Source organism: Amphiura filiformis, chromosome 12 (genome assembly GCF_039555335.1).
Source record: "Amphiura filiformis chromosome 12, Afil_fr2py, whole genome shotgun sequence".
In the NCBI taxonomy this organism is placed as follows: domain Eukaryota; kingdom Metazoa; phylum Echinodermata; class Ophiuroidea; order Amphilepidida; family Amphiuridae; genus Amphiura; species Amphiura filiformis.
Window position 1 is genome coordinate 21,093,935 of NC_092639.1, and position 13,224 is coordinate 21,107,158.

The 13,224-nt window shown below is 37.1% G+C and overlaps 1 protein-coding gene across 1 annotated transcript; it reads right to left on the bottom strand.

The window, feature by feature from the left end:
• Positions 1 to 9,815: 9,815 nt before the first annotated feature.
• On the bottom strand, positions 9,816 to 12,994 carry LOC140165933 (trace amine-associated receptor 13c-like). Its single transcript, XM_072189275.1, has one exon. It carries the CDS (start codon positions 12,193 to 12,195, stop codon positions 11,107 to 11,109), a length of 1,089 nt encoding a protein of 362 aa, XP_072045376.1. The 5' UTR covers positions 12,196 to 12,994; the 3' UTR covers positions 9,816 to 11,106.
• Positions 12,995 to 13,224: the final 230 nt, after the last annotated feature.

Below are 13,224 nucleotides of genomic sequence, written 5' to 3' on the forward strand. Positions count from 1 at the left end.
TTTGATATTTTTCAAATTTTTGATATATAACAGTCCTCGAAGTAAATTATATAAATCTAATGATATATTCTTAAAGTGTATGTAGTAGGGAGGAAAAGCCGACGGTCAATTGAAAATTTTGACCTTTCATATTGAAGATATTGATTTTTTTCCAAAAAGACCTATTTTTTTTTGGTGTTTTGGGAAAAAAATCCACATCTTCAATACGAAATCTCAAAATTTTCAATTGATCGTCGGCTTTTCATCCCACCTACATACACTTTAAGTATAAATCATCAGATTTATAAAGTTTACTTCAAGTACTGTTAAATATCAAAAATATCAATTTTAATGATTTGCCATAAAATGTATTAAATTGCGAATTTCAAAAAATCAAAATTATTTGATATCAGAATGACATTCTTCGTATTCAGAATGCAATTCGATATGTCTGATGTGCTCTGATGTCCCAAAATAAATACTGTCCAAACGTTCATACCCCAGCCCTTAAGTTGAAAAGCCGAAAATTGTGAAATGACGGTCCATAAAGCCTTCGTTGTCACGTTTTCCCTATTAGGCTATACATTGTGTTAAACATAGGGCCTAAATTGGCAAATGTCGAAAGCCGATGCGAAAATGGTCACTTGTTTATCCACTAGGCACGGGGGTGTCTGAGGGGGATGTTCCCCCATGAGAGGGAATATTTTGCAAAATTAAAGTCCAACTGAAGACATTTGGTGCATCATTTAAACAGAAAAAAGGACCTGAACCCAATTTGCAAGATTTCAAACTGACACTCTACAATTTTAGAGACTCGCAATCACTAAAACATGCATGGATCGATGCTGACAAAATGTGATGGGCCCTACATATCGGGAGTAGGTCCTAAATGCCAAAAGCCGAGAATAAATGCACAATATCGGGTGTTTCTCTATTCAAATCTTGCAATATCTGAACGCGTACGTTTTCAAGATTTTGTACGCGTTGGACTTTGGGACTTTGGATTTGAAGGAGTCAGCAAAGTGCCTGAACGCGTAAATACGCGTGTTTTGTGCGTTAAAGAAAACCCTGATCACGGTATCTCGATTGCAAGATCATTGGATCTTGTGGACCGTCGAAGTCTAGGCCCTGGGATTTGTATGTTTATACCTTAGTTGGAACACTGCACAAGCTTGCACACGAGTACCAAAATTAGAGTTTCAAATGATAAATTTATGCAGACGCATGTTAAATCGAACTTTGGACGTATTATGACCTCAAATAATAATTCATACGTGTGTAAATTAATGATAGGAGTTAATAGGGAAAACTAAATTAAGACGCGTGTCAAATTTCGGCGTTATACAACCTGAAATCAGTCAATTTCGGCGAGCGACAAATTTCGGCATTGTCTATATTGTCAATTGTCGGCATTATACAATTTCATTTCGGGTTTTAAAATTCGGCACTTATTCACATATGAACCACTTTGTGCGCACATCAAATTTCGGCATAGCACTCGCCACTCGGAACCGTCTCACGTTTCTGCGTTTTACAGCTTTCAGTTAATCAGCCAAACGCTCATCAAACTTCAACTCTAAATGATATTTCAGACGAGTGCCAAATTTCGGCATCGCAAACATGGTAACACTACAATTAAATAAACGATAATAATTTTTAAACCGGTGCGAATTTAAAACCTAACACACAATTTAGTGTGTCAGACAAATTAACAATGATAGTTGTCGAATTAAACCACAATTTTATATTGCAAACAAATTGTTTCCCTTTTTAACGGCATACTTCAAGAATCGAAAGATTCGTGGAAATTAGAATTCAAAATGTTATATTCGAGAGCATTGATGATGCTATGATTTGGGACGAAAATATGCATAACTTGTCTATGTGGAAAGCGAGGAGAGACACTACTACATGATTATAATATCGCAAACGGAATATGAAAAGGCACTGCACTGATCTGCTCGATCTACCTGCAAATAGCGCATGCAGTTTCCTAAACAAATAAGACACCCATTTCGTCAATATTATTATCTATTAGGTAGATCTACATAAAATAGTAGTCGGCAATTTGCGACAGAGATTCAACCATTCAGACGGGTTGTTTCTTGCAGCTTTGGAAAGAACATGGTCTATAATTGGTCAATAGTCAGTCTTCGTTGCTGGCGACGTAAGTTCAAGTTCCGCATAACTGGGTTGACAGTTGAACCACATAATATTATTGCCATAGATGGCTCTCAGAAGGTGGCTCTTGACATGTGGGGAAATGTGTTGGTTTATGTGTTAAGTTCAATTCAAGAACTACTTGAAATCAACTTATGTCCCAACATTTTGTGTGATAAATAATGTGAATGTACTATACGATCGAGGTTTAAATATTTATCTAATACTTTTCTGCAGATTCCTGATGTCAAAAAATAGAATAACAAATATAGCTCTTGTTAACCAATTGCATTCTTGCTCATGGACCTCATATTTGGCTATTTGAGTCAGGCGGCGGATGACATGATCGAGCCGGCAACTCGTGAAACCTCTTGGCCGTATGGCATTTTCCATATACTCGGTTAGTTTTGTGGGGTTCATTATCGAACCCCAACGGTTTTAGCTTGTATTTATATTATTTATCAACATAGGCCTATTTGTTTGTGATATTTCAAGCGTTTTAAAATTTCAAAATAATCCCATTCAATTACACGGTTGACGATGAAAATTTACTGAATTTAGGGACTGCACGTCATACACCACCTGATTTGAGTCAGCGCATTGCTTAGCCTTTTAGAGGTATGGCGGACAAAATAGGATGGTGGTGCTGCACAAAATTGGCAAAGACTTTTGAATTTGACGGGTTTTACCCATATTGAATACTGCCCTCCTATTGTGCTTCAAAAAGGCTTATTGCGGGGGAGGGCAAGGGGCAGACTGGCTCCCAAATTCACGATATAATACAAATTTTATGGCAAATGATTAAAAATTGATATTTTTGATATTGAACAGTATTCGAAGTAAACTTTATAAATCTAATGATATGTACTTAAAGTGTATGTAGTTGGGATGAAAAGCCGACGATCAATTAAATTTTGACCTTTCGTATTGAAGATATGGATTTTTCCCCCAAACACCAAAAATGTATATCTTCAATATGAAAGGTCAATTGATCGTCGGCTTTTCATCCCAGCTACATACACTTTAAGTATATGTCATTAGATTTATAAAGTTTATTTCGAGAGCTGTTATATATCAAAAATTTTAAAAATATCAAATTTTAATTATTTGTCATAAAATTTGTATTATATAGCGAATTTCAAACTCGTATTCAGAATGCAATTCGATATGTCTGGTATACTCTCAGCTCCAACCAAAAATACTGTGCAAACGTTAATATCCGATCCCTTAACAACATAGGCTGTCAAATTAAGAAAAATAAGGGGCTAACCATTTAATCACCATTCATTTCAGAAAAGCATATTTAATAACACATCAAAAGTCCTCGGATACAAATACAAAATGGCTGCTTATGCAGGGAGTGAAATTTCAAAGTTGGTTAAAAAACCATACCAGTGTATTGGTCCTATCATAAGGATTCGGAAAAAGTATAGTTTGATGTCGTAGAAAAGGTTCTTTTTCAGATCCAATTATGCTGGTACTTACTCAGAAATATTTCAATTCCTATCAGGAATCTTGATCACTCTGTTGTGGTGTTTCTAGATATTTGATGAAACGGCAACACTGTTTGGTCTTGATGACGTAGCGCGACTTCCTGATTGCCGTTTGTTGATGAGTTGATAGTAGATCGTATCGAGTTTGTAAGCCCCCTCGTCAACAACGGCAATCAGGAAGTTTGGCTACGTCATCAAGACCAAACAGTGTTGCCGTTTCATCAAACATCTAGAAACACCAAAACAGTTGCGAAGTAAATCTAACAAGACCAAAATTAGAAGCTTTTTACAAAGTCAAGCCAAATAAGGGGCCCGCCGTAGCGGGCGCCCCCAAAAAGCAAGCAACTCACTGTATCTTACTATAATTTGCCTTATGTTGCGTGTATGCGTGTATGTATGTATGTATGTATGTGTGTATGTGGGTAAAAGGCTCTCTCAGTTTTGATCCGACCCTCGCCAAATTCGCACGGGGGGTGCAGAAAAATACGGGGAGTGTCGTAAGCTACCTTCGGTCGAAATCGGAGGTCGAAGGTCAAAGGTCAAATTTTAAACTTGGTCCGATTGGGCTGTAATTCATACGGGAGATCAAGGAAAATACGGGGAGTGTCCTAAGCTACCTTCGGTCGAAATCGGAGGTCGAAGGTCAAAGGTCAAATTTTAAACTTGGTCCGATTGGGCTCTAATTCATACGGGAGATCAAGGAAAATACGGGGAGTGACCTTAGCTACCTTCGGTCGAAATCGGAGGTCAAAGGTCAAAGGTCAAATTTTAAACTTGGTCCGATTGGGCTGTAATTCATACGGGAGATCAAGGAAAATATGGGGAGTGTCCTACCCTACCTTCGGTCGAAATCGGAGGTCGAAGGTCAAAGGTCAATTTTTAAACTTGGTCCGATTGGGCTGTAATTTATACGAGAGATCAAGGAAAATATGGGGAGTGTCCTAAGCTACTTTCGGTCGAATGCGGGGATCACATTTGGTTGCGATCGGTAAAGGATTGGGCTCAAAATCCGCGAAAATGTGCATTTTCAAAAGTCAGTGACCATGGTATAAACAATTGCACTTGCTGCCTGTGTTCTATAAATAGCTCTGATGCATTCTGATTCATGTACTTGAACTTGGTAAAATCTATATTAAGGCAATGTCTTCCACTGTGGGTTTTGAAGGGTAAAAGGCTCCGTAGCATACGGCCATACGGGTATACCTCTAGTGTATACAAATTTGCCTTGCAAACATTTTCAGATCTCGAGTGTAATTACATTTCGTGACTGAAACGCGAAAAATCAACAATACGACGAAAACCATTCTAACCAAGTACGGGATCGGGTTTCAGTTTAAAAGCTCGGCTTGTTCGTTGTCAAACCTTCAAAGTCAAATTGGTTTCTGAGATAATTATGTATGGTATACATTATACCCAGAACATGCTAAACGTATTGAGTTGAAAATAAATTGACTGACATGTGAACAAAACAGAACAATGTCTATATGCTATAATTAGGCTACATGCTTTCTAAAAGTGAAGATTAACATCTTATAGGCGACGAAAAAAAAGCATGTTTTGCGGTTGACTCTATAAGTATCACCAAAAAGTTGAAAAACCTGGCAAAAATGTGATAATTTTTTGGCAAACATATTTTGCCAAATATTGGGTAAAATTTACCGAACTGTTAGTTTAAATGTATCCAATCAAATGAAATTGCCAAATATTGGTCATTATTATGTTTTGATGAATCCAAGTGTGTGAAAATATTGGATCCAAAAGATAATAACGATAAAATTGGATGCTTTACGCCCAATATTTAATGGTCTCGCTATGAGCTTTAAAATATGGGACTCGACAACGTCTCGTCCAATATTTTAAAACTCATAGCTCGACCAATTAATATGGGCTCAATCAATTTTATATCAAAAGTTGGCAAATATTGAGTTAAACTTTAAGCCACTGTTAGGTAAACTCTACTCAATCTTTTTAACCAGCATTCTGATTCGGTTGATATAGGCCTATTTCAAAATTTTCAGAAACAAGCGAGCACTTTCCAATAGACACATGAAAGTAACTCCAAATTAGGGGTGGTGTAATAATTATGTGTACCCCGGGGGTGAATTCTCAAAATGGTCTGCCAAAATCGCTTGCTCCCCTTTGGCCGTGCCAAAAACCTTTGCCCCCCTTTCGACGTGCCAAAAACCTTTGCCCCCCTTTTGACGTGCCAAAAATCTTTTGCCCCCCCTTACACATGCAAGATTTTGGGGAACCCAAATTTAAAACCTTAAATAGTTTTAACATATAATGCGAGCGCAGCGAGCAGGAAATTTTGCATATTTGAACGTGTTCGTAACGTTTTCCTACGCCTTTTAGGGCGTAATATAGAAACGGTGCCCAAAATATCTGTGCCAAAATTGCTTGCCCCTCCTTTCGACCTGCCAAAAATCGCTTGACCCCCCCCTTTCGACCTGCCAAAAATGCTTGCCCCCCCTTTTAGCCTGCCAAAAATCTTTGCCCCCCCTATAATTCACCCCCGGGGTACACATAATTATTGCACCACCCCTTAGCACCCCATTGAATGGCCAGTGAAACATAGACAAGTCAATGTGGACCATTATCTTTAAACTCATTTTACTCAGAATGGTTAAAATGGAGTTACGTCTTTGTGTCACTAACCCCTCGAAATGTTAGTATTTTGTTATTTCGAACCAGGGGAAACTTGTACCCTTATCGGTACACCACATATAAAATTTCTGATTTTAATGTAAGGGCAATCCTTCAATTTATTGTGTTATCAATATTGGATCTGCCTGGCCTTGTGCCAAATGTTATAAATAAAAAAAAATCTACAAAAGCGGTCTACAACTTTACATGTATAAAGAAATTGAACCTACGAGTAGCGAATGTAAACTGCTTGATATGAGGGTGAATATAGGGCCTACCGTGAAAACTCGATAGTTTAGCATAAGGGACCGTTCACAAACACTTGTTAGGGGGGCCTGATGCAAAAAGGTTTTTGACCCTCCTAAGGGGGGGGGGGGGCTGAAAAAAAAGACCACAAATTTTCCTGGAAAAATTAAGTTTATATGCTTTTCTATGGGGTTGAGGTCTGTAAAGGGGGGCCCGAAATTTTTTTGCGATAAAAGTTTTTTGCATCAGGCCCACCCCCCTTACAAGTGTTTGTGAACGATCCCTAATGTGCTTACTATATCGCTTTAAAACATGCAAACATGAAGTGCCCCATCCACAAAAGAGTTTTGAGCAAATCATCGATACACGTAGTTACATACGAACAAGTAAATTTGTTTCTCAACCCTAGCTGGTAAAGCGCCGAACTGTGGTACAATTTCATGTTTTAAAAGCGCTCGATAGTAAGCACATATGCTAACTATCGAGTTTTTACGGTAATACGGCAATAGGTTTATGAAAATTTAAATGCTTGATTACACGTGAACAGATTATATGGTTTTTGTGTTTCTTTAATTTCTTTCCTTGGTCCATGGACTAATTTAGGAATCCCTCCATTTTTTTTCATCATATGTGACGTGTCATGTCAAAAGGAGACACTTTTGGGCAGGTTATCAATTTTGAGGTTTTTACATATCTTAAATATAGAGATATTTTGCTCCACAAGGCCGTTTTCCCCAAATCGGACATTCCTAAGCGAAGATATTGAGTTCGTAAGTTATGGTATTATAAAATTGGAAATTGAGATATCGGCCTTTAAAAATATTATTGACAATGTTGAGAGTAGGAATTACCTTGAAAAATGTCTCAAAAAATACAAGATGTCAGTTATATTTTGGTCTGAAACTATCAGACAATATTTTTAACATTAATAACATCACAAATTGGCAACAAACCCAAATTGTGAAAAAATCACCCCAAGCAGATTTTTGGCTATTTCTCCATTTACGATCCTGCCCAAAAGTGTCTCCTTTTGACATGACACGTCACATATGTACTCTCATTTATGATCCTAATTTATACAATAACAATCACGTCAAAAATTAACAAACATTAAAATACATTCCAAAAGAAATCACATCATTATACAAATGTTTAAAAGCACTAGCTTGGAGAGCCTGTGCCAACAGAACCTACAATGTACAATACACTAACCACGAGAATAAATAAAATACATACTTTTGTATATCAAATTATTAAAATTAAAAACCCATTTAGGTTGTACGTATAGGCCTACCGTATACTAAGATCAGAAATATTAACAGCACCTGAAAGCCCGGCCTGAAAGATCAACAATTTCAAATGAGGTTACCTGTGTTGAGAATCTGTGCTTGAATGTGTGACTACACCCCTAGTAAGATTAATGTCTTCCATATAATAGGGTGTGTGGATTTCAACTATAGCCCAGGCCCGATGGTAATATCTAATGAAATTTACAATATTTCAGTGTTCATTTTGAAATAAAATTAGGCAAATTGTCAAAACTGCATGATATGGATAACCATGCGAACTAAACAATTTATCTCTTGGTTTCTGATGTGGAAAGCAAACTTATTTGTGATATATAGGCACAAGTAAACTGACCTCAAAAAGGAACTTATAATTTTTCACAAGGTCATATCTTAAAATCGTGTCCATAAAAATGAACAAAAATTACACACAGGATTACTTCAATACTCTACTCTAAACACATGTCAAAAACCAAGCAGTTGTCCAACAGACACAACAGTAAAATGCACTGACACGGAACAGTTTCCTGGACCACATTCACAGGCGAATAATTGGCCCCCAGCAAAAGAAATCTGTGAGAATGCGTACAAGATCCTTATACATGTGATTATTTCCAAAGAGTAAGTGGAATAGTGTGGAACGGGGCTGCTTCTGCTTTTCACACACTTTTTTCAAGAAACAGGTCTTGTTCCACACTATTCCAGTTACTCACAGATTTCTTGTGTTGGGTGCCAATTATTGGTATGTGAATGTGGTCCAGGAAGTTGTTCCATGTCAGTGCATTTTGCGGTTGTGTCAGTTGGACACCTGTTTGGTTACTAACCAGTGTTTAGAGTGAAGTATTGAGGTAATCCTGTGTGTAATTTTTGTTCATTTTCATGGACAGGGTTTTAAGATATGACCTTGTGAAAAATTATAAGTTTCTTTTTGAGGCCATGCAGTTTATAATCAAGAGCCTTCTACTATACAAGTAATCGTAATGCTTCATAAGCCTTTTCGAAGTATAGCGGGCACAAAAGGAGAGGGCGTACTTTGATTTGGGTAATCTTTCGTCAGCTGAAAAAGCATTACAAAAGATCAGGGTCTGAAAACATTACCCAAATCAAAGAACGCCCTCTCCTTTAGTGCCGCCATATAGGCCTACTCCAAAAAACCTTATGGATTTAACATGCTTGATAAAACAGTGAATTTAACATTAATTATGCGAATCAAAAATCCCATATTTGAAACGCATCCTGTTTAGAAATTATATACGCCTTTTAAGGAAATTATTTTTTATTAAAGATTTTTTTTTATGGAAATGGCTAACAGAAAAACTTTGCTTTAACTAAATCGTCCAGAAAACGAGTTGGGTCACTTTTGACATTTTCGCTATATCAAGCTTGCATTGCATAAAATCGACTTTCATAATTGCATTATTGTTGTTCAGAAAAAAATAAAACGGGTCATGTGGTCATGACGTAAATGTGATACCCCAGTAAACACAAAACGTTTTCGACATCATTCGCAAAAGGTTAGAAAAGGTTGTCAGAAAACGTTTAAATGTCGGGTTATATAAAGGGTATATTAAGGGTATAAAACGTTTTCATAACATTAAAAAACATTTTTTGATAATTACTGCCCAGCAAAAACAAAATGTTTTACAAGTCGGGTTATATAAATGGTATAAAACGTTTTAATAACGTTCCAAACACATTTTTGAAAACTTGATACAAAACATTCTAAACAGAACGAAATTTGGGGGTTGAAAAAATATTTTACGAAAAATGTTTGCCCAAAATATTTGCAATAACGTTTTAAATGCGTTTTCATAACCTTTATATAACCCGACATTTAAATGTTACTAAAACGTTTTGAAAAATACATTTTAAGAACATTTCTGTGTTTGCTGGGTGCAAATATTTTAACATAATGTTATTCAAGTGTTGGCAAAATATTTGGCAAAAAATGTTTGCAAAAATAGTTTAGAATAAAATTTTGAAAACATTTTAAAATATTGTTGTAGTGTGTTTTCATTTTAAAACGTTTTTATGACCTTTATATAACCCGACATTTTAATGCTATTAAAACGTGTTTACCTAAACCAAAATATAACTTATTCAAAACGTTTTTAAAACGTTTTTGTGTTTGCCAGGATGTAGTTATAGAATCAGTAATGTAATATCTTGGCTAACAGAAAAACTTTACATGGTGTCTTTCATAATTCAGGTTCAAACGCTATACCTGATTTTACTGAATCGCCCAAGTTGGACAACGTTTTGCCAATTTCACACATCAAGTTTGCACAATGTAAATGAACTCTCATGCTTATCGTCAAAGATCGGTCGATCCTTCATGTAATTATTTCGTGTAAGCTAATCCTAACCCTAAACTAACCCTAACCCTAATTTCGTGTATAATTAACCCACAGATCTCAGAACAACAGCAAAGGTTTTCCATGTTTTTCTTTCACTTAATTGACATTAGTAAATAAATAATATGATATTTATATCATAGTCATAAATTAAAATACCACTTCAAATGCCATATTGTTTAAAATTACTCATCTTAAGGGCACCGACCAGATGGTTCATGATTCAATCCAATTCAGTCACCTTAGCTATACGCGAAAGTGGCCCAAGTTATTTTAGGACTGCTTTACACAATCGGTTGTAGAGTAGACCACCGATTTTATTGAAATAAAGCTTATGTATGAGCTTTAAGGATGTCTCCGGTAATCACAACATTATGCCTTATATGTTAGAAAAATAATTACCAAGCACGAATCACATGCTTTTATTTAAAACAAACTCATATATTTACCATAAAAATGAATAAAAACAGCCGGCTCTCAACACGCGATATTCAAAATTCCCGCGCCGAAATTGCCCAGTGCAATGACGTCATGGTTATTTGTGCTCAATTGTTGTCAGCCTTCATTGTATTACTGTGACGTCATTGCACTCGACAATCTCGGCGCCCGGGAATTTTGAATATCGTGTGTTGAGAGACGACCCTTTTAATTCGTTTTTATGGTCAATGTGAGTTTGTCTAAAATAAAACCACGTGATTCATGCTTGATAATTAATTTTCTAACATTTATGGTATAATGTTGCCGGAGACATCCTTTAAGAAATTACCTTGACGACCAAGTAAAATGTAATACAAGCAACAGTGACATGTTTGCCTGAAGTTTTCTGATGTCTAGTTGCGGCAATACACTACATTGCCAAATTCAAAAAGTTAAAAATGCTTCATTATCCATTTTCCTCCTTTTTCCAGTATTGATAAAGCACATGTACGTGTAGCATAATAATTAGGAGGAAGTCGTATCATTACATGTATTAATTTCTACACAGAGTTCAATAGAGTCATTACTCAATCTTCTACGGCCAGCAACCACAACTGGACGATAAATACTGCTAAACGGAGTGGATTCACGCTGCGGATTTGGAAGACACTGAAGATGATTTTTCCATGCTGTTTGGAAAGCACTGCTTCGCAGACAGTAAACGGATGGGTTGACTGTTATGTTGAGGTAGTTAAGCCAGGTTATAGCGCTATGGAGAGCTGGACTAACAGTGAAAGACTCGTCAAACGCTTGCAACCAGGTCACAACAGTTATAGACCCGTAGGCCAACCCAGTCGTTACCACCATCACGGTGATTGTAACCATAGGCTTCACTTCTTGACGAAGAAGCTGTGATTGAAGAGTGCGTTTAGAAGATCGAATTTGAGGCACCAAGAAAACTAGAATTCGGCCATAGATGATACCGAAAGCAATGCAAGGAATAAATCCATAGATGACGGCTACGATAACTGGATAGTTTGGATAGAAAACTTTGACAAAGTCATAGATATCACATGGTGTAGATTGTAGAGCGCTGAGGCTGTTAACCTGATTTAAACCAGCAAATGGGATAACGATTGTCACAAATAAAGCAGATATCCATATAGTTGATAAACAAATACCAGCTCTAAGCCATGTAATTGTCTCCTTATATTTACAAGGTCTGAAAACTTTCACCATTTTGTCTACACATACTGCAAGCAATGTCAAGCTGCTTACCGATACCACTAGATATATAGCACCACATAGAAGTAAACACATATATCCACGGCTGATCCCAGGCTTGATTGCTAAGATCAGATCAAACGTATGGACTGGTAGCATGATGAGGTTGCAGATGACCAAGTTGATGATCAGAGAGTTGGTGACGTTGCGAAGTTGATGACATCTGCAGAAGATGTACAACATGCTGCCATTAGTGCATCCAATGATGAAGATGAAGATTGCTTGGATGATGATTGATGTTGTGGTGAAGACTGAGTCATTGGAAGATGATTTAAGACATCCCCCATCTGTGTCCTGGAAGCTGCAGTTTAATTCTTGTTCAGAATTCATGATATGGCGTTGTTATCTAATTATACTGGCGATGTAGACTCTGACTTACCCACTCCACACTGACTCGACTGCATGACTGTACGATTTGCTATGCGGCAGAATGAGTACGATATTGACTAAGAACTAAGATCATTGAAGAAAACTTTAATAGTGATCCCATTTCAAAAAGTTCAATCAATCAATCAATTTATTGGAATCACTTTTGTAACAATGGCACATGCACTCATGTGCAGTGCATCCGATATATAAAAAAAACAATTACACAGAACATCAATAAAAACAAAACATACAAAAAGTGGGTAATGGTGAATCCAACGGACGAGGACACTAAACACATAGATCAATAAATGATACAAGAGGATATACCTTGAATATGAACAACAGGAAAGCAAAAAGCATGGTACACCATCTTGATGTGGGGAAACAAGTAAAATGCAGACTAGACAGTATGCAGGGCCCGGGATGCAGGGGGACAAAAACAGCAAATGCAGGCATAAGAAGTAGGTAAAGTTCGATAGCCAAAAATTACCAGTTCCAAGGCCCACAGAAGTGCTGAACCTGCAAAAACAACAAGGATCAATGGGAATACAAAAGTGCACTAGAACCAGGGATGAAAATCACTGTGCATATAGACAGACACGCTAAACCAAACATCCAGTGTAGGCACAAAAACAGGCAAAGTTCGATGGCCAAAAATGGCCAATTCCAGAGCCCACAAAAGATGGTTTGACGAAAGAATCGGAAGAAGAATCAGATTCGCCTGCTCATCAATAGAAATGCCACCTGATATAAAGAACGGAGTGAAATGCCACCTGATATAAAGAACGGAGCGAAATAATTCGCTCTTATTCACAGCAGTGGCGTACCGTGGCCGCCCCAACCCCGGGGGGGCTGAAGAAAATTCAATTTTGCCGCCCCTTCCTCAACAGCCCGAAAAGGTTGACCCAATTTTTTTCTCGGTCGTTTGAAAAAGTGAAGAGAAAAAAAAAGAGAAAAAAAAGGTTTCAGGCGCTAGCGCCCTAAAAGCAG

Bases quoted from the DNA above. Each gene is read 5' to 3' on its own strand.
- LOC140165933 (XM_072189275.1), bottom strand. From the start codon at position 12,195: ATGAATTCTGAACAAGAATTAAACTGCAGCTTCCAGGACACAGATGGG.